This window comes from Leucoraja erinacea, chromosome 5, assembly GCF_028641065.1.
Source record: "Leucoraja erinacea ecotype New England chromosome 5, Leri_hhj_1, whole genome shotgun sequence".
Taxonomy (NCBI): domain Eukaryota; kingdom Metazoa; phylum Chordata; class Chondrichthyes; order Rajiformes; family Rajidae; genus Leucoraja; species Leucoraja erinaceus.
This window is the reverse complement of record NC_073381.1, coordinates 32,664,474-32,686,362: the sequence shown is the minus strand read 5'-3', so window position 1 is coordinate 32,686,362 and position 21,889 is coordinate 32,664,474. Positions and strand designations below refer to the sequence as shown.

The following is a 21,889-nucleotide window of genomic DNA, read 5'->3' as shown; positions in this document are numbered from 1 at the left end:
TTGTAATCTGGAATTTAATTTCTTGTTTTAATTTGTCACAGCCTAGAGGCAATCGAGAATGTGGGTCTGTTATTGCAAAGACTATTTCTGGTGAGTTATGTTTGAAATTTGCAAGATACAAATGTCAGTCAGCCTGGAGTAAATTTCAAACCCATTTTTTTAGAGATGTGTTTTCAAAGATGAAATAAATTAAAATGAGTGTTACTTACGACATTTATTATACTAACAACATGAATATTTTCATTGTGCAAGACAAGTGAATTTTTTGAACTGGGAATTTTATCAGTTTGGTATTTTTGGTGTTCTTGGAGACCATGTATTTAACTTCTGTTCCCCCAGTGTAAAGTTAATTTTATTTCTAGAATATATTTTTTACTTTTTTTCTTTGTCTGCTACTACTAGGGATTTGATGGATCATGTTATCAGAAAGTTGTTTTCTGTTGTGAATGGCTTAATAGAAATAAGAACTGCAGATGCTGCTTTACAAAAATACGGAGACAAAAAAGTGCTGGAGTAACTCAACAGGTCAGGCAGCATCTCTGGAGAACATGGATAGGCAACGTTCAGATCGGGATCTTTCTTCAGACTAATTGAAGGACGAGGAGGATAGCTGGGAGAGAAGAGAGGCAGGACAAAGTGTGGAAAGTCACAGGTGAACACTGGTGAGGGAGGGGGTGGGAGAGGAGGGGTTGATAGGGAGATGGTTGGAACAAAAGCCAGAGATTAAAACAGATGTGGGAATCTAGGGAGAGATAGCTGAATGGATATAAAATTGGCTCTGTGGAAGGAAGCAAAGGTTGCTTCTTGGACTGGATGTCTGTGACTAGTGGTGTGCCTCCGGGTTGGATGCTCGGCCCGTTACTGTTTGAAATCTATATCAATGTTTTTGATGAGAATATGCATGGCAAGTTTGCAGATACCAAAGTTTGTATTCCAGATCATGAAGATGGTTGTGAAAAATTGCAGCAGGATCTTGATTGGTTGGCCAGGTTGGCTGAGGAATGGTTGATGGAATTTAATACCGAGATATGTGAGATGTTGCATTTTGTGAAGTCCAACCTGGGCATGACCTGCTCAGTGAATGGTGGGGCTCCGGGAGTGTTGTAGAGCAGTGGGATATAGGAGTGCAGGTGCATACGTCCTTGAAAGGTGGTCGTAGGTGATCAAGAAGGCTTTTGGCACGTTGGCCTTCATCAGTCAGAGTATTGAGTTTTGAAGCTGGGAGGTAACATTGCAGTTATATATGTCGTTGGTAAGACCGCATTTAGAATACTGTGTTCAGTTCTGGGCACCATGTTGTAGGAATGATTCTATGAAGCTGGAAAGAGTACAGAAAACATTTACAAGGATGTTGCCATGACTCGTGGGTCTGCGCTATAGAGAGAGGTTGAGTAGGCTGGGACTGTTCCTTGGAGCACAGGAAGGTGATGGGTGATCTTATAGAATTGTATAAAATCATGAGAAGATTAGATCGGGTAGATACGCACAGTCTCTAGTTCATAGTAGGGGAATCGAGGACCAGAGGACATAGGTTTAAGATGAAGGGGAAAAGATTGAATATGATGTAAGGGGTAACTTTTAAGGGTGTAAAGAACAAACTGTCAGAAGTTGTAATTGAGACAGGGACTCGCAACTTTTAAGTAACAATTGGACAGGTACCTGGATAGGACAGATTTCGAGGGATAAGGGCTTCCATATAGTATTTTCCTGAATTTGAAGATTGAAGTCCCATTCCAAAACGAGGGTCTGACTCTGCTGCATTGGTTAGGGAGTATTACACTATTGGAATTAACTTTTCATAACATATGTTAAATCAGACAGGCACAGTAGATCCCATGGCATTGTTTTAATTAAGAGCTAATGAATTCTCACTTGTATTCTAGCATATTTATTTTATTTTAATCAACATTCATCAGATATCCATGTCCTCCAGAGATGCTGCCTGACTTGCTGAGTTACTCTAGCACTTTGTATATTTTTGGTAAACTTCTCCTTACATTATTAAGATATCCTGTCTTTAAATTTTAGAGACGCCTTATGTAATATTTGTAGTTTGCAAATTGGGCTTGAAAAAAGGGATATTGATATCCTTAAATAAAAGGTAGTTGATTCTACGTACATATTTTGAGATGCACAGCTCTGGTGCTTTTTCAACTGAGAACATATTTGTTACGCTGCATTAAAATAGTCTTGAGTAAATAAATTGGTGCTTTATGCTTAAACTTGCAAAATAATAACAGCCTTCTTACCTTTAAATTTAAACAATTAACTTTGTTAATAATTTCTCTCAGTAATGTTGAAACTTTTTCCCTATTCAGCTCCCTTCAATTTTGCACTTGAGTATGTTGGATACAGGTAATTACAGCTGTTATTTTCCTTTCAGTTTTGTTTTGGTGGGAAGGGATGAATTTGTTAGTTTGAGCTATTTCACGATAATATTGATTATAAAAGTTATTTTCTTAAATCAATCGCGAGAATTTCTCGTCTGTGTAATCTGTCACAGTAAGTTATATTTGTTTGTGTTGGAGAATCTTTCTATTTTGTATTCCATTTCCAAAGGTTTTAAGCACAGCTACCTTGACTGCACCTCCTCCTATCCTGCAAGGATGCAATCCCTTTGCCTCAATTTATCCATCTTTGCTCTTCTGCTCCCAACTTGAGGCTTTACACTCTAGGACATTTGAGATGTGTTCTTTCTTCAGTAAATGTTGTTTCCTCCCGCTGTTGTGGATGGAGCCATCATCCATATCTCCTCTGTCTCAGACTTCTACTCCCCCAATGGAACAAGGATAGAGTTTCCCTGGTCTTTGCCATTCGCTCTACCAGTCTACTCATTCAACACATCATTCTCCAACACTTCAACGAGGTCCCACCACCAGTCACGTCTTCCCATCTCACCGCTTTCTGCAGAAATCACACTCTCTGCAACTCCTTGCTTCGCATGTCACTTCCCACCCAGTCTGCTTGTTCCTCGGTCACTATCTCCTGCAACTGCAGGAGGTGGAACACATGTCTCTACACCACCTATCTCGCTTAGATCCTGGAACTACAGCAGTCCTTCCAGGTGGAGCAGATGTTCAATTGCATCTCTTCCAACTTTTCCAATTGCTGCTGTTGCTCCTGATGAGGCCTCCTTTACATTGATGACCTTTCTTTCCTTGGTCTCCTCCACTGCCAGCGAGGCCACACAATAACTGCAAGAATGGTGCTTCATATTCTGCTTGCATAGCTTGCAATTCAATGTCATGAACATTGAATTCTCCAATTACAAGTAATTCTTCTCTCCACACCTTTCCTTCTTTCCCCCCCCCCCCCTCCCCCCCCCCCCCCCCCCCCTTTCCATGTACCGCATTGCGTACCCATTTCTCCCACTAACCTTGTCACCTTTTCTTTTCTGCTCATTGTTGGGTTAATGTCCCACCCCTCTCATGTCCCATATTTCCTCTTATCCACTCTTTCTCCCCCCCCCCCCCCCCCCCCCCATGTTCCATTCCACCCATATCTCCTCTCCAATTTTACATTCCCCTCCTTCTTCCATTATCCGATGCCCTTGTATCATTTTGTAACTAGCCTTTAACACTCTCTCCACCCATCTGGCAATATTACCCTACCCATATCTACCCATCGCTTGCCAGGCTTTGTGCTGTCCTCGCCTCTCGCTGGTTTAAGCCAAAGATAGGCACAAAGAGCTGGAGTAACTCAGCGGGTCAGAACTTCTTCTTCTTATCCTGGATCTTATAGAAACGTATACAATTCTTACGGGGTTGGACAGGCTAGATACAGGAAGATTGTTCCCGATGTTGGGGAAGTCCAGAACAAGGGGTCACAGTTTTAGGATAAGGGGGAAGTCTTTTAGGACTGAGATGAGAAAAGTTTTTTTCACACAGAGAGTGGTGAATCTGTGGAATTCTCTGCCACAGAAGGTAGTTGAGGCCAGTTCATTGGCTATATTTAAGAGGGAGTTAGATGTGGCCCTTGTGGCTAAAGGGATCAGGGGGTATGGAGAGAAGGCAGTTACAGGATACTGAGTTGGATGATCAGCCATTATTATATTGAATGACGGTGCAGGCTCGAAGGGCTGAATGGCCTACTCCTGCACCTATTTTCTATGTTTCTCTGTTTCTTGCGTTTGAGGTAGCAGAAGTCTGCAGCAGGGTGATGCCATCCGGTTCGACATCCATAGGTGCCTGCCTTAAAAAGGGCACATGGCGCCAAGCTGCAATGCTGCTGCTGTCTCTGTTTGTTGTCGTTGGCCTGACTGAGGTCAGACGACAGGGCTCACCATGGGGAGGTCGACAACATGAGCCTAAGAAGGGTCTTGACCCATAACTCCACCTATTGGGTTTTTTCCAGAAATACTTTCTGATCCGCTGAGTTACTCTAGCTTTTGTATCTATCTCCTGACTTGAAATGTCGTCTGTCGATTCCCTCCCAAGATACTGGCAGACCCGTTGACCTCCTGTGGCCATTTGTTTTGTTTTTTTTAAGCCCTAATGTCAATTGTCAGTTCCTTATTACATACCTTTGCACCAATAAAGTGTTTATTATGAAGAAAGGAACTACAGATGATTTACACCGAAGAGAGACACAAAATGTTGGAGTAACTCAGCAGGACAAGCAGCATCTCTGGATGGAAGGAATGGGTGATGTTTGGCGTCGAGACCCTGTTTCAGGGGCAGACTAGGTGGCGGCGCCGATGGTTTTTTGTCCTTTTTTTGTTGTTTTTACTATGTTTTAAAAGTTTGTGTTAATGTTCTCTGGTTTGCTGAGTGGGGGAGGGGGTCTGGGGAAACTTGTTTTCAATCTCTTACCTTGCGGGGATATGATTGTTTTCCGGATCATGTCTCCGGTCGCTCTGCAGCCCAACCTCTTGGAGCTGGAGGCCTTGCTTGAGACTGGACTTTGAGCCCCACCACGGGGGTGTGGACTTACCTTTGTACCCGATCCCTTGCCTAGGATCGACGCTCCAACAGCGGCCTGCGGTTTTCACCATCGAGGAGCTCGCATTCTCGGGTAGAGACCATAGATGTCGGGAGCTCCAAACAATGCATAAGGTTTCGACTCCGGGGTTAGATCGCCTGGCTCGGGGGAGCTGAGATCCCCCCCCCCCCAATGCGGGAGCTTGATCACCCCAATGCGAGGGCCCAAACGCCACCGGCTATGGGAGTCAAGATGGCCCGTCAACGGAAGGCTCGAGGCCCCCGACTGTGGGAGAAAAAAGAAGGGAAGAGATTGAACTTTTTTTCGCCTTCCATCAGAGTGAGGAATGTGGAGGAGTCACTGTGGTGGATGTTTATGTTAAAATATATTTTGTGTTCTGTTGCTTTTTATTGGTATTACTGTATGGCAAATGAAATTCCTCGTATGTTGCAAAACATACTTGGTTAATAAAATATGATTATGCTTATGGTTACGATTATGAAATGTCTCCCATTCCTTCTATCCAGAGGTGCTGCCTGTCCCACTGAGTTATTCCATCATTTTATCTATCCTGGGATAAATAAAGTTCTATTATATCATTTTGTGTTTAATATGATAATTCTTTGCACACTTGAAACTTTTTTTATGTTACTATTCTGAATTTTGTCCTGCAGCTCTTCCACGTCTTTGCTGTCGCATAGTTTTTTCCAGCTGGTTAGTAAACAGATCAACTGGCAACTTGTTGTAACCAGGTAATTAAACATGTTGGCAAAATGTATTTATAGATTTGAGTATCCTTGGAAAATGATGCCATAATATTCTTGGTTTCAATTTTAGCTATCTTTAGTAGCCCTCAGAAATAATATCTTGCTGATTACACATGTGAACATTTTGTTTCTTCCCACCCTGCTTCCTGTAAGGACTTCATCCCTGACTCCCAATTCCTCCGTCTACGCCGCATCTGCTCCCAGGATGAGGCGTTCCACACCAGGGCATCTGAAATGTCCTCATTCTTCAGGGAACGGGGGTTCCCCTCCTCCACCATAGATGAGTCTCGCACCAGAGTCTCTTCCATACCCCGCAACACTGCTCTCTCTCCCCATCCCCTCCACTCGCAACAAGGGCAGAGTCCCTCTAGTCCTCACCTTTCACCCCACCAGCTGTCACATACAACAAGTAATCCTCCGTCAGTTTCGCCACCTCCAACGTGACCCCACCACTCGCCACATCTTCCCATCTCCCCCCATGTCTGCCTTCCGCAAAGACCGCTACCTCCATAACTCCCTTGTCAATTCTTCCCTTCCCTCCCGTACCACCCCCTCCCCGGGAACTTTCCCTTGCAACCGCAAGAGATGCAACACTTGTCCCTTTACCTCCCCCCTCGACTCCGTTCAAGGACCCAAGCAGTCGTTCCAGGTGTGACAGAGATTTACCTGCATCTCCTCCAACCTCATCTATTGCATCCGCTGCTCTAGATGTCAGCAGATCTATATCCGTGAGACCAAGTGGAGGTTGGGCGATTGTTTCGCCGAACACCTCCGCTCAGTCCGCAATAACCAACCTGACCTCCCGGTGGCTCAGCACTTAAACTCCCTTTCCCACAACCCCATCCGACATCTCTGTCCTGGGTCTTCTCCATGGCCAGAGCGAGCAACACCGGAAATTGGAGGAACAGCACCTTGTATTCTGCTTGGGTAGTCTGCATCCTGGGGGCATGAACATTGAATTCTCCCAATTTTGTTAGTCCTTGCTGTCTCCTCCCCTTCCTCAGCCCTCCTGCTGTCTCCTCCCATCCCCCAGCCCTTGGGCTCCTCCTCCTTTTTCCTTTCTTCTCCCCCCCCCCCCCCCCCCCCCCCCCCCCCCCCCCCCCCCCCCATCAGTCTGAAGAAGGGTTTCGGCCCGAAACGTTGCCTATTTCCTTCGCTCCATAGATGCTGCTGCACCCGCTGAGTTTCTACAGGTTTTTTGTGTACCTTTGAACATTATGTTTAATCTGTTCAGTCAGAGAGAATAGTAGATTGCTAAGTATTAAATTGACTAAATGTTTGGAAATGATATGTTTGTGCCTGTTGTGCAAATAGTAAACACTTATTTATTGTTCTTTAAAAACATTGCTCCGGAGCAGTACCTCTGATGGATATTTCTCTCTTTTTGCGTTACTGCATGTGGCTGCAATATATGCTAATGAATGGTAGAATTTCTTTGACTCATTTAATGAATTATAGTCCAAATCTCAATTGTTGTTGTTGGTTGTTGTTTCCTATGAAATACCATAAATCATAAATTAAATTATAAGTAATCAAGCTTAAGCTGATTGTAAATAAAGTATACAACCAAATACTTACACCACATTAGGAACTTTTGGCTTTTTTCATGTTGCTTTAATTTGGTTAACAGTGACAATGGGTTGTCTTTGGTCTTTCATTTAGGCAGGCATTTACTAATTAATGGCTTAAAAGCCCTATTGGATATGTTTATTGGCAAGATTAGATTAATGTTCTTTTAAATTCCTTTTTAATTATTTCATGAAACTGTTATTGTTTTGTAATTGAGAACTTTGATTAATATTTCTGATGTTTCATCAAATAATACACTATTGGTAGAAATTGTTAGAACTCAACATTAAAATTTTGTTTCAGTTTCTTTGGGTGAAAGCTTGACACTAATATATTATCTGTTTTTGCACAGTAATGGAAAATTGCTTGCTGTTGTTCAAGACCAGTGCATTGAGATCAGGTACTGTATCATACCCAAAGTATATTCTGGTTCTTGTATCCATATTTCATTTTTTTTAATGATTGCTTGGTAGCTGTAGGCAGAGTCTGTTTTTTCGACTTGTATGTGGTGTACTGTTAACAGCACAGGAACTAATGAGCTAGTCTGTGGCATTGCTAATGCTACAAACAGCCTTTTCCATTCTGGATATAATTAGTCCTTTTGCATATCTGGGCACTAGCTAGGCTCCAATTCTTAACAGCACCATTAATTCATTGTGTTCCATCCCTTGAATGGAAGCTCAGAATATCTATTGATCAGGTATGTGGGAGAGTGGAGACAACTGATGCAACCTAAAGAAATGATTGGTTGGAGCAGAAAAGCAACTTACTAAATTTACTTACTTCACTCTTCAACATTTAGTTTTGGCTTCTGTTCTAAGGTACTCATTAAAGGTTTTGCTTCCGGGCATTGTCCTGAGTACCTTGTGCAACTGACCATAGTCTGTGAATGCTGTTGGCTTTCCCCACGTGAGATATCAAAGGCAACTTGTACATTATTCTTGTCCAAAGCCCACGTGTGAAATTTCAACAGAGGTTACTTGGAAGTGAGAATCTGATTTGTTTTCATTTTGTCCATTTTATTTCCTTCTGGGTATGCTGAATAATAATAATAATAAATGTTATTTATGGGCGCCTTTCAAGAGTCTCAAGGATACCTTACAAAAAATTTAGCAAGTAGAGGAAAAACATGTAAGCGGAATGAAATAAATAGTAGAGACATGACTAGTACACAAATTAAAGACAGAATTCAATTCAAAACACAATATGAGGCAATTCAAGCACAGATGAAAAGGGAGGGGGACGTGGGGCTAAGGATAGGCAGAGGTGAAGAGATGGGTCTTGAGGCGGGACTGGAAGATGGTGAGGGACACGGAATTGCGGATCAGTTGGGGGAGGTAGTTCCAGAGCCTGGGAGCTGCCCTGGAGAAGGCTCTGTCCCCAAAACTGCGGAGGTTGGACTTGTTGATGGAGAGGAGACCGGTTGATGAGGAGGTCAGTGAGATGGGGGGCCAGATGGTGGAGGGATTTGAGGGGACCGATTTTGAGGATTGGTAGGGGGAGTTGAATAAGTTAGGTCTTTATTCTCTGGAGCGCAGAAGGTTAAGGGGGGACCTGATAGAGGTCTTTATAATGATGAGAGGGATAGACAGAGTTGATGTGGACAAGCTTTTCCCTTTGAGAATAGGGAAGATTCAAACAAGAGGACATGACTTCAGAATTAAGGGACAGAAGTATAGGGGTAATATGAGGGGGAACTTCTTTACGCTGAGAGTGGTAGCAGTGTGGAATGAGCTCCCAGTGGCATATGGATGGGAGGGGAATGGAGGGTTTGGTTTGAGGCAGGCTGAAAAAAATTTGAGTGGATGTAGGGCCGAGATGGCCTGCCGTGCGGATTTGTTATATGGTGTGGGTGATACCAGGAGTCGTCGGGCGGCTGCGTTCTGGGTCTTGTGCCCATGTTAGAGATCAACTAACTTAATGTGGAAGAGTGTGTAATAATGAGTCATGGCCTGATAAACAGATCTCTGCACTGGAAAGTTAATTTTCATCTGTCTTTTTGCATGTTTTTTACAAACTTTTGGGTTCCCAAAGGAACCAAAAAAAATGAGGTTGCTTATTTCCTAATTGTTGCATTATTTTGCAGATCCGCAAAAGATGAATTTGGCTCTGTCATTGGAAAATGTATAGGTAACACACCTGCAAATCTTCATTTCTATGGTTCAAAATTCCTTTTGGCTAAAGTTGAGATTTACTTGTTACCTTTCCCTGCATTTGTGGTCATCAATGTCCGTATTTACTACAATAGTCCAGTAAAACAGGACAATGAAATTAGGCTGACCTCTAGCTAAATCTGAAGCTTCACAAACTCATGAAAATCATTCTTGCATCCTGCATTTTAAATTTTTTTTAAGCATACTCCATTGCACACTACACTTAACTAATCAATATTGTCTGTGTTATTGCTAGAATTTTATTTAAGATTGAAGATTGCCCAGATCCAGTTTAATGAGGAAGCTGAGGTGTTTGAGATTTATTCAAATGCTTCCAGATGACCAACTGATAATAGAACAATATCTGAATCAAAAACATAATGTAGTAAAGAGGGATAGACATGGGATGTAGTTAGATGGAGGGCACGAGGCCAGGTGTTGGGGGTGGGGGGAGTTATTCAAAAGTAAGTGCTGAAAGATATTTTTCAGCTCCAAAAGTTATTAATTAGTTGTGATTGGTATTTAGTTGGCGGCGAGGAGGGTTACAGGTTATATTGTATGTAGTGTATTTTAATAATATCAATATATTCTCGATAATGCTGTGGCAGAGTAACTCGTCCATATGCTTTGCTAATAACCTTCAACAAGCTAACTTTTGCAAGCTGGATCTGGATAATCTCAGTTTTGTTCATGTGTCCTGCAGATATTTTTGTGCTGTACGCAGAGGGACATTACCATAGTAGAGTCAAAAGGAAAGTTAATACTTCTAGATATTTCAAACCAATAACAGCACTGTAGAATTGATCCTGTTAGAAATGGTTAATAATTCGTTCAGCAATATTTCACGAGGTAACAAAAATGAAAGCTTTTGTGTTATTGGGACACAAATTTGATAAACAAATAATAATGGTCATTTATTATTAAAGTTGACAAGCTGGCAACTGTAATTAAAAAAAAAGTGCTGGAGGAACTCTGCCTGTAGAAGGCTCCTGACCTTTCCTATCTGTCAATTACCAAATGGGTTTAGTTTAGCTCAGAGATACAGCAGGAAACAGTCCCTTTGGCGCACCAAGTCCCCGCTGACCAGCGATCATCCCATTCACTAGCACTATCATACACACTAGGGACATTTTAGAATCTACAGAAACCAATTAACCTACAAACTTGCACGTCATTGGCGTGTGGGAGGAAATTGGAGCACCTGCAGAAAACCCACACGGTCACGGGGAGAATGTACAAACTCATATAGGCAACACCCTTGGCCAGGATCGAATCTGGGTCGCTGGCGCTGCAAGGCAGCAAATCTGCTGCTGTGCCACTGTGCCACACTTTGACAGATATGACAGATGTCCAAAATGATTATCTGTCCATTTCCCTCCAGAGATGCTGCCTGACCTGCTGAGTTCCTCCAGCACTTTGTAATTTGCTCAAGATTCCAGCAATAGCAGTCTCTTGTGTCTTCAAGTTAGCTACTGTTGTTGTTTTCCATGCTCAGTTCCGAAGGATCCCTACCCTCAATGGAGACGTGTGACATGGAGTCAAGATTGTACATTGTTGGCTTATGCTGAAAGCACAGGCACAGTGAGGGTGTTTGACTCGATGGGGAATGAACTTTTCATAATATTACCGGTAATACTGATATTTATATTCTAAAACATGTTTTCATTTGAAGTTATACATTTTACTAGTTATGCACAGCCATTGTCTGGAATATTAAAGGCGACGGGTTTCGCTGAACAAAGTGCAAGTTAAAGTATTTTGACAATTGAAGATGTGCAACATTAATTTTAAAACAATGAGCAGTTCAGGTATTTGGAGTTTTCATCTTCTCTTTAACTGGGGACTGCATTTTGCTGCCACGTCACAAAGACCTCGGGATTGATTGACCACTGTAAATTGTCCCTGGTATGAAGGTGAGTGGTAGAATCAGGGGGCAGTTAGAGTCATAGTGATACAGTGTGGAAACAGACTCTTCGCCCCAACTTGTCACACTGGCCAATATGTCCCAGCTACACTTGTCCCTCCTGCTTGCATTTGGTCCATATCCCTCCACACCTGTCCTATCCATGTACCTGTCTAACTGCTTCTTAAATGTTGCAATAGTCCCTGCCTCAGCTACCTCCTCTGGCAGCTTGTTCCATACACCCATCACCCTTTGTGTGAAAAATGTATCCCTCAGATTCCTTTTAAATCTTTTCCCCTTCACCTTGAATCTACACCTTAGATCGGGTAGATGCACAGAGTCTCTTGCCTTCGATTTACCTACTCTGGGCATGAGACTCTGTGCATCTACCCGATCTAATCCTCTCATGATCTTATACACCTCTATAAGATCACCCCTTGTCCCCCTGCACACCAAGGAATAGAGTCCCAGACTACTCGACCTCTCCCTATAGCTGAGACCTTCTAGTCCTGGCAACATCCTCGTAAATCTTCTCTGCACCCTTTCCAGCTTGACAACATCTTACCTATAACACAGTGTCAGAACTGAACACAGTACTTTTAATACTCAATAAGTTGATGGGTATGTGGAGGGAATACATAAAAATTGGTATGAATGGGTGCTTGATGGTCAATGTGGATTCAATGAGTCAAGAGCCTGTTTCCCTGCTGCATGACTGACTCTATTCCCAATTTTCAAATGGAGGGCAGGCCACCCCGATTATTCTGCTCTAAATCACTATGACCAAGTGTAATTATCTTGAAAATGCTACAAAAGGCAGATAGGGTGGTCAAGAAAAGCTTTCATCAATAGCTTACATTGGCCTTCATCAATCAGAATATTGAGCAAAGATGTTGGTAGTTCATGTTACAGATATACAAGACATTGGTGAGGCCATAATTAGAGTATTATGTTCAGTTTTAGTTGCCCTGTTATACGAGTGAAGTTGTTAAGCTGGAAATGGTGCAAATAAGATTTATGGGGATGCTGCCAGGACTCAAGGGCCTGTGGTACAGATAGCCGTTGAGCAGGCTAGAATTCTATTCCTTGGAGCGCAGGCGGATGAGGCGTGATCTTGTAGAGGTGTGCAAGAGGAATAGATAGGGTAAATGCACTTTTAGCCAGAGTTGGGGAATCAAGAGCCAATATACAAAACATTTGGATGGGTGCAAGGATAGGATAGACTTGAAAGGATATGGACCAAATGAAGGCAGGTGGGACTAGTGTAGATGCAGCATGTAGGTCAAAGGCCCCTTTCCACACTATGACTCAGACTATTTCAAAGTGGGAATAAAATTGATGGCAAGATAAGGCAGTGATTGGAAAAACCATAGCGCATTGAAAAATTGTTTCACGATTTCTAGAGTTGATATGAATTTTATGTATCAATATATTTTATGGATAGACTGCGACTGTTTTAAATTAAATCGGAAGTCTTCAGAATGTGTTATAATAAATTTGGGAGGAGCATATTTTTTGAGTCATGAATTCCATGCATAACTTAAAAATGACCTATTTTTCAAATGCTTTAAAGACTACGAGCTCTGCAGGTGACCTCAGCCATGCTGTGGCAGGGTTAATTTTCCTGGAGTCCACTGACTGTATTCGGTATTCAGCAGAGCTTCTGGTTGTCAACTATCGCGGTCAGCTGAAAAGTTATTTGGTCAGGTAAGATATATACATTTAACGTTGGGCTATACTATTTTGCTGCTCATCCCGCTAGATGTATAAATTTCACTGTACATCCACCAATCACGTGTATCTAACTGCCAAATTTGTATGTTCAGAGAATAAATTTATTTCCAAAACAAGTGCTTCCTTTTGGTGATGGCAGGTCCACGCATTTATAATTGGTATACAAATTCAAAATATCAATGGATAGTTTAACACAGGTACTTCTTATATTAAATAGTCCTGGTTTTAATATGCTGTAGCTTTTGTGATTGTGCAATTAGTTAATACGGAATTGAAATGAAAGTAGCTGAATTATTAACCTTTGCAGCATTTGCCATGCTACTTGGTAATTTTTTTTCAGTAGCCACTAATTTCATGCTATGTGTAAGTATTGTGTTCTGAGCACATTCAGTGGAGGCAGCAAATAGATTATTAATGCTTAGGAGTAGAAAAATTGATTTTGCGTGCTTGCCCTGCAATCCAGTAAGAGTGTGGCTAGTCTTTTACCTTGGAGCCTCTTTCCTGCATTCCTTCTATTCCCTTGATATGTAAAAGTATTTTTACCTTGCATATATTCAGTACTTGAACCCCTTCCAACTCTACAGGATTTTTTGAGAATTGTATGTATTCACTCCCCTCCAGGTCAAGATGTTTTTTCTCTTTATCTTGAATGCCCAAACCCTTATTAAATGCTACAACACCTGGTTGTGGATATCCTAGCGAAAATATAGATACATTCTGCATCTGCCCTTGCGTGCCCTGTATGGACTTTACATGTTTCCATGAGATCTCCCTTCATTCCTATAAACACCAGGGATCTTGCCCCATGTCTGCTGAATCTCTGGCACTACATTCTGGTGTTGAATGTCACCATTGTAATCATTTGCAATACATTTTCTATGACAAGTTTCTCCTTTCTCAGACCTATACACAATATTCAAGATGCAGACTCGCCAATGCCCAAAAACCATAGCAAGAAGAATATTATTGTATACAATTCCTCTTGCATTAAAGGCCATATTTGCTTTTTATTTGCTTAATTAAACTGCATATTAACTTTCTGTGATTAATGACGAAAGACACCCAGATTACCTTGGACATCAACATCTTTCAGTTTTTCAGCATTTCAAAAATTTAGTCTGTTTCTCTTTTTCTACAAAAGTGGATGATCTCACTTGTATATGTTCGCCTGAATCATCCATGCAACCAACCTCCTGACAGCCGACTGTACAATCTTACTTTGTATCATCACCAAACCTGAAAGCTGGATATAATGCACTTGATGCGTTCATTCAAAGCATTGATATCGCCCCTCTAGTTTTTATGTAAAAATCCAAGCTGCTTTATAGAAACCTCTAAAAATTGTAATTCTTGGGTCTTTGTTCCTCCTCTGCAGTGTTGGAACCAATCAAGGTGTTCAAGAAAAACACAGCTTCAGCTTTAACAACCATTATTCTCATGGTGTTATAACAGTGATCTATCATTCTGGTCACAGGTAAACTTAGTTTTGTTTTTTTCTTAATTGTAATATTCTTACAGATTATTTGATATATAACAATAAATAACTTAATTTTGAACATATGTGATGCGCCCTTTTCTTATCTAATTTTTGGATCTCTATTTGTTTCACAATTAATGTATAGATTGGCTAGAATGACTTTTGTATAATGGTCATCTTCAATTCTATGCACGCGTTCAGTTGCAATAAAGCACACAACCATATTGGAATATTATTGACTGTATTATAAACTGTATTAACAACCTCAAGACTACCCCATCTAATGTGGGTATAGTGGGTTTTTTTTTGGGGGGGGGGGTTCTGATGCACAGATGAATGACCTGACTTTAATATGTAAATATTTGGATAAATGGTTAACTGACTCACTTAAAGTAAATGTTCACAGCATTAAGAATGTTTTGCTTTGATTTTATTTTGGACTTTTGTTTCTAGAAGCATATCAAATTGTTGCTAGGATGTGAAATTAATTAAATCATTAAGTGTGAGGCATGATCAATCACTTTTACATAAAAACATAGAAAAATAGGTGCAGGAGTAGGGCATTCGGCCATTCGAGCCAGCACCACCATTCAATATGATCATGGCTGATCGTCTGAAATCAGTACCCCGTTCCTGCTTTTCCCCCCATATCCCTTGATTCCTTTAGCCCCAACAGTAATTCCTTTAGCCCTTACGTGGGAATATTTAATTTTCCTGTTCCTTTTTTAAGTACATGTGCTGAACAGACCTGTTCACAATTTACATTATTTGTGGTGCAGGGCAATTTTATTTTTGATATGTTTGAATTTTACACCTCAATTTAAATAGTTATAAACTGGGGCTCATGAATATGATACAGTGTTTGGAAGTCGAAGCATCAAGGTTGCACTGTCTTGCACTCAACTATTGCAACTGCAATTTGAAAGATATCCAGGGAGGAGTGGGAGTGGAGGTAGTAGAAGATCTTTGAATCAAATTGTTCCAAAGACATGAAATTTGTACTCTTGCAAAATCTTGAAATCCAGTTGATTGAATTTTAACAAAACTCCAAAGATCAATAAAATATTAGTTTATTTTTCCTCTGTGATTTTAACATAGGGGAGAAAACGTACCTGTGCAATACAACCAAATAATTCAAAATGATTATTATAAATCCATTACTAATTTACTATAGAACTGAGACACAATATTTTAATTATTTGAAATACAATAATGAATGAATAGCAAAATAATAAATAGCGGTATTTAACGTTTTCATCTTCCACTTACATGAAATGATCTTAAACTCTATTCAGTGCATAATTTATATTATTAAAGGCTGCTGCTGGTTGGAGGCTATGAAATCAAAGAAGAAAAAGTTTCAAAAGCCAAGAGCTATGGAATAACATCTTGGCGTGTTCTTTCTGCTGCACCATATTACAAACAGGTCACCAACTGCGAGGATGATGTTGGTGCTGTAAGTAGAAATTTTTTTTTTCTGTTAATTTCTGTTAGTGATAATTTTTTGCATAATCAGTTTTGGTTTGATTAATAATTGTATGTGAAACTAGTGTTTGAACTTCATATCAGAATTTAGAGAACATTGAAGTTAACTAACTGAATTTAATGGGCTATCTGTTGTAATTAAGACCTATTGAATATAATTGACTGTTCTTCAAAAAATGGTTTTGAAATTATGCAGTTCCTAATCTGTCCCAAGAATTTCAAATCCCATTTAAAATTTTTCTTTGCACTTGAAACTAATCAGTATTATTACAGACTATTATTTACTACAGTAAACAGTATTACTAATACAGCAAAGCCATCATTCCTCACCAACTTCCATGGTTTTCATATATGCAGTAAGATATAGGACATTGTTCAGTTTAACTTGCTCCTCTGTAATATTCACTTTAGTTAGTGATAAAGCATGGAAACGGGTCTTTCCGCGCACTGAGTCCATGCTGACCATTATTTGCACTAATCCTACGTTAATCCTATTTTATTCTCCCGCCATTTTAATCAAATCCCTCCACCCCCAGATTCTACCACTTGTCTATACATGAGGGACTATTTATAGTGAACAATTAACCTACCAGCCCACACATCTTTGGAATGTTGGAGGAAACCGGAGCATCCAGAGAAAAAGCCGTAGAGCAGGCAGACAATCTGAAAAACTAGTCAGACGGGGCCCATTGTCGGGATTGAACCCAGGTTTCTGGAGCTGTTAGTCAGCAGCTCTACCAGCTGCTCCACTGTGCTGCCGCCCAGTACTAAAAAGGTACCTTGCTGGGGATCCACTGTTCATAAAAAGGCAGTATTGTGAAGGTCAAATAAATGCTTCATAACTATACCAATTAAGTCATCTAGGTAATAAAAATAGAAATATGACGCTAATCTGGCCATCCTCTCAGTAATAACTTCTGGATGAAAACATTTCCATATCGGACCCCTTCAGTTCATAGAAATGTTTAGCATCATGTCAAGTCAAGTCACGTTTATTTGTCACATACACATACGAGATGTGCAGTGAAATGAAAGTGGCAATGCTCGCGGACTTTTGTGCAAAAGACAAACAACCAAACAACCAAACAAATTATAAACACAATCATAACACACATATTCTTTTGCATAATAAATAATGGAAGGAAAAACGTTCAGTAGAGTTAGTCCCTGGTGAGATAGGCATTTACAGTCCGAATGGCCTCTGGGAAGAAACTCCTTCTCAACCTCTCCGTTCTCACCGCATGGCAATGGAGGCGTTTGCCTGACCGTAGCAGCTGGAACAGTCCGTTGCAGGGGTGGAAGGGGTCTCCCATGATTTTATTTGCTCTGGAGTTGCACCTCCTGTTGTATAGTTCCTGCAGGGGGGCGAGTGAAGTTCCCATAGTGCGTTCGGCCGAACGCACTACTCTGCAGAGCCTTCTTGTCCTTGGCAGAGCAATTCCCAAACCAGATGGTAATATTTCCGGACAAGATGCTTTCCACCGCCGCTGCGTAGAAGCACTGGAGGATCCTCGGAGACACTCTGAATTTCCTCAATTGCCCGAGGTGGTAAAGGCGCTGCCTTGCCTTACTCGCGAGTGCTGAGGCGTGTGATGCCCATGTCATATCCTCGGAGATGTGGACTCCCAGATATTTAAAACAGTTCACCCTATCCACAGGATCCCCATTTATCCTCAATGGAGTGTACGTCCTCGGATGATGTGCTCTCCTAAAGTCCATGATCAGCTCCTTTGTTTTTTTGATGTTCAAGAGGAGGCTGTTATCCTGGCACCAGAGTGCTAGATCAGCCACCTCCTCCCGGTAGGCCTTCTCGTCGTTGTCTGAGATCAGGCCCACCACCACAGTGTCATCAGCAAACTTAATTATTGAGTTGGAGCTGAACCTAGCCACACAGTCATGTGTGTACAGGGAGTACAATAGGGGGCTGAGGACGCAACCCTGGGGCGATCCTGTGCTCAGGGTGAGGGACTTCGATGTATTCCCTCCCATCTTGACTACCTGGGGCCTGGCGGTGAGAAAGTCCAGGACCCAGGCACACGGGGAGGTGTTGAGCCCCAATTCCATTAGCTTCCCGGCCAGTCTGGTGGGGACTATCGTGTTGAAGGCTGAACTGTAGTCTATGAACAGCATGTATTGCATGTATTAGTGCATTTATTTTCCCCTCGGGCCTGGCCTAGGATTATTCAGTGTAAATGAAACATAAGTGCAGGACATGTGTAACATGAGCTTCCTCGCCTCGCGTGCCTCCATGCATGGATGTAGACAAACACATTATTACAAACTCTGATACCAGAGCAAACTCAATGGGCGGAATGGCCTAATTCTGCTCTTGCATGTTATGATCATATGATTACGCTTAAATCAACTATTGCAGAAATAAAAAGGTTCTCAAAATGTCAATATCATAAAAATCATATTTATACTTTCAACTAACATGCATCTTGTGCTTTGCTGGCAGTGTCAAAGATCTTTATTACGGATGCTTAATGTTCGACCCTTCTGGCGACGGCAACCAGAGCTGGTAAGATTGTATGGAAAATGTGGTTGTTTAGGCTGCTGGGTCAAGGGAACTTCAGTTGTTTTTGGTTTTCAATTAGAAAAAATAACAAAACAATGAATGCTATTTTACCAGACCATTAGAACCTTTCTGGCTATATAATCAATTGGAACAAAAGTGAAATTATCCCCAGATTCAGATTCAGATTCAAATTATGCCAATAAAAGATCAAGACGTCACCCAGCTCCAACAGTTTCCCTTTGGAATCATTACTGAAAATACCTCGGAGTTAATGTTACCAGAAAATATTCCCTTTTGTTGAAAACAAATTTCCCATCATTAATTACTAAACTCCATTTGTATATTCAATTTCGGAAAACACTGCCTATTTCTCCCGCAACTTCCATGCTTATTCTAGTCATTACCGATATATTTTCCCAAAAGTTAAAAAAAAAAAAAATTGATTCTATTGTCACTAATTTCATCTGGGACTATAAAAGTCACTGAATACACAAAGGACATTTGTGCAAATCCAAAGAGAATGGAGGACTAGCCTTACCTAACTTTCTCTTTTACTATTGGGCAACCAATATTAAAACTATAATTTTCTGGCTGGATGATTCATACCAACAGGCAAACTGGCTAAAAATGGAAAGGGAAGATTGCTTGCCATTCTGTATAGGCTCAATTGTCCTGTCTCCAATTTCTCTGAATAAGTCAACGTATGAGCATAACCCGATAATACACAGTACTATCCGTATCTGGAAACAGTTGAAACTCAGTCTCAAACTGAGAAACATGTCTCCTTCTCCCCTTTGCAAATAATCCCTCTTTCAAACCTTCTACCCCAGATGTGGTTTTTGTTCAATGGAAGAATCAGGGAATCAATACTGTGGGAGACCTTTATCAGAAGGGGACTCTTTCCTCCTTTCAAGAATTGCAGGAGAAATATGAGCTGAACACTAATAACTTTTTCAGATAGCTCCAAGTTAGGGATTACGTGAGAACATATATACAATACTGCTCCTCTGTAGGTCCAGACATACTCGATGAATGTTTGAATAGACATGCAGATACAGAGAAGTTGATATCCCACATTTACAATGCCCACCAAAACATCGACACTCCATCATCTGAGATTTATAGGCGTTCATGGGAGGATGAGATGGGTCAACACATCTCCAAAGATATATGGACGAAAGCCGACAATACATACATCATTGCTCTTTAAATGCCAGACACTGCCTGATACAGTTTAAAATACTGCACAGGCTATATTACTCAAAGACCAAATTGTGCAAGATTGTCACCAGTGTTTCCCCCCCTTTGTGACAAATGTCATTCTCCAGAAGCCACCTTAACCCATACTTTGGTATTCTGTACAAAAATATAAATTTCTTGGACGGAGGTCTTTAATGTTACCTCTAAAACACTGAAAATTCCACTGGAATCAGACCCAAAACTGATAATACTGGGAATATCAGAGGCAAATTAACAGTATTTCAAAGACGCCTTCTTGATTACAGTCTAATATCAGCAAAAAAATGTATGCTTAAACTTTGGAAAAGACAATAGTCCCCTCAGTGAAGATGTGGATTACAGAAATGACACTACATCTAGAAAAAAATAGATTTGTCTTGACTGACAAACCAGATCAATTTTTAAAAATATGGTTTCCTTTTATTTAATTTCTTGAACAATACAATGGTTGAACACAAACTCAAAACTGATTGTAAAGGTGAGCGGGCGCATGGGTGGGTCGACGGACATATCCGGGAGACCTAAGTGAGAGCTTCATCTATAATGAAAGAGGGGAACGCCCGTTCCCTAAAGAATGAGAACATCTCAGATGACCTGGTATGGAACACCTCATCCTGGGCACAGTTGAGGTGTAGATGGAGAAATTGGGAGTAGGGGATAGAGTCTTTACAGGAAACAGGGTGGGAAGAAGTGTCGTCTAGATAGCTATGGGTGTCAGTGGGTTTGGACCAGATCTCTGTCTCCTGAGATGGAGACGGTGAGATCTAGTCAGCCGATAGTCTGTCTTTTACAAAGGGCAGGGACTACACTTCATTCACTGTTGACCACAAACATTGGACAATATTACCATTTTTGTACAGTTTCAGTCGTATATTCACGGATTAATGACAATTTATTTTATGTTTAGTAGTGTGATTGGCCTTTAAGGATCAGATGATTATAGCTTAAGTAATAGAAAATTCTGTAATATTATTTACCTTTAAGTATCAAGGCAGATGTTGACAAACTGCCTGGTTGTTTTTTCCATTCAATTTAAATGTTGATAAAGCTTTGTTTTATTCTATTTGCAGCTTGCTAATCGTGACTATAAAGCTTTGCAGGTCGTCTTGTTGACCACAATTAAATCATATATAACTTCATATTTTTTTTCAAACCAACTTACTGACTGCTCGTGTTGTCATCAGAATTCAATTCTGGGTTGCTTTTATATTTAACAATTTAGTAAAACTAACAGTAATATTGAGGACATGCTAATACAAAGCAAAAGGTAAATGTACTTCTACAGAAAGTCTTTCGATTGATGTGGGGTAGTGTAATGATATTTTGCCTCTTGGATCCTATTTTGCAGGATGGTGTTTTCAAAATGAGTTTATCTCCTGACGGAACACTCCTGGCAGCCATCCATCTCTCTGGTCAACTGAGTTTATGGGAAATACCTTCTTTGAGGCATCAAAAAGAATGGAGACAGGAATTGCAGGTTATTTATTTTTAATATGGATGAAAAAGAAATGTACTTCCATAATGTATTGCTTTTAACCAAAAGGAGAAAGAAATTTGGACTTTTGTGTCTGAAAAGATATTTAAGTTGAGAGATTTAGAATTCTCTTTTGTATGTATTTGAAGCTGTGTTTCAAAAGAGCTTTGTTTTCAGGCAATTGAAATATTGGTTATTTTCATTCTGCTAAGTTAAATTGTGGAGAAGAATGTTTGAAGCAGACAGGGTAACACATGCTTATATTTCTTCACAACAGAGAAGGAGATCATATCTGTGCTTGGTACCCCATTCCACTCCCAATTTTCTCCACAACTTTCTCGCTTCTTCCAAATGTTACCGCTTACCGATCAGCCCACAGGTCTGGGATTTGGGAAGAGCACTTGGATGAAGTCCACATGGTCATGCAACGGATATGGATACTCCATGTGCATCAAAGCTTGGGATTGAACCTGTTGCTGAAGTTGTCAGGCAGCATCTTCAATAAACTGAGCCATGGTGCTGGGTTTTGAAATTTGCAATCTTTCATTGTGACACTAATGTAGTTACAATTACTTGATTATGTTGTTATATTACTGTCTCAAGGCTCAACAATGATCTCCAGTGAAAATAATGCATGCAGAGGTATGCAG

General features: G+C 40.8%; 1 protein-coding gene across 1 annotated transcript in view; it reads left to right on the top strand.

Moving 5' to 3' along the window:
* The window catches only part of nbas (NBAS subunit of NRZ tethering complex), a 253,972-nt gene that overhangs the window by 9,537 nt on the left and 222,546 nt on the right, over positions 1 to 21,889 (top strand). Inside the window, exons 2-12 of the mRNA XM_055635330.1 lie at positions 42 to 90; positions 2,319 to 2,355; positions 5,595 to 5,672; positions 7,609 to 7,656; positions 9,343 to 9,386; positions 10,905 to 11,038; positions 12,886 to 13,019; positions 14,422 to 14,520; positions 15,841 to 15,979; positions 18,467 to 18,529; positions 21,114 to 21,242. Of these exons, the coding sequence (XP_055491305.1) occupies positions 42 to 90; positions 2,319 to 2,355; positions 5,595 to 5,672; positions 7,609 to 7,656; positions 9,343 to 9,386; positions 10,905 to 11,038; positions 12,886 to 13,019; positions 14,422 to 14,520; positions 15,841 to 15,979; positions 18,467 to 18,529; positions 21,114 to 21,242 (954 nt within the window). The remainder of the gene's footprint in view (positions 1 to 41; positions 91 to 2,318; positions 2,356 to 5,594; positions 5,673 to 7,608; positions 7,657 to 9,342; positions 9,387 to 10,904; positions 11,039 to 12,885; positions 13,020 to 14,421; positions 14,521 to 15,840; positions 15,980 to 18,466; positions 18,530 to 21,113; positions 21,243 to 21,889) is intronic.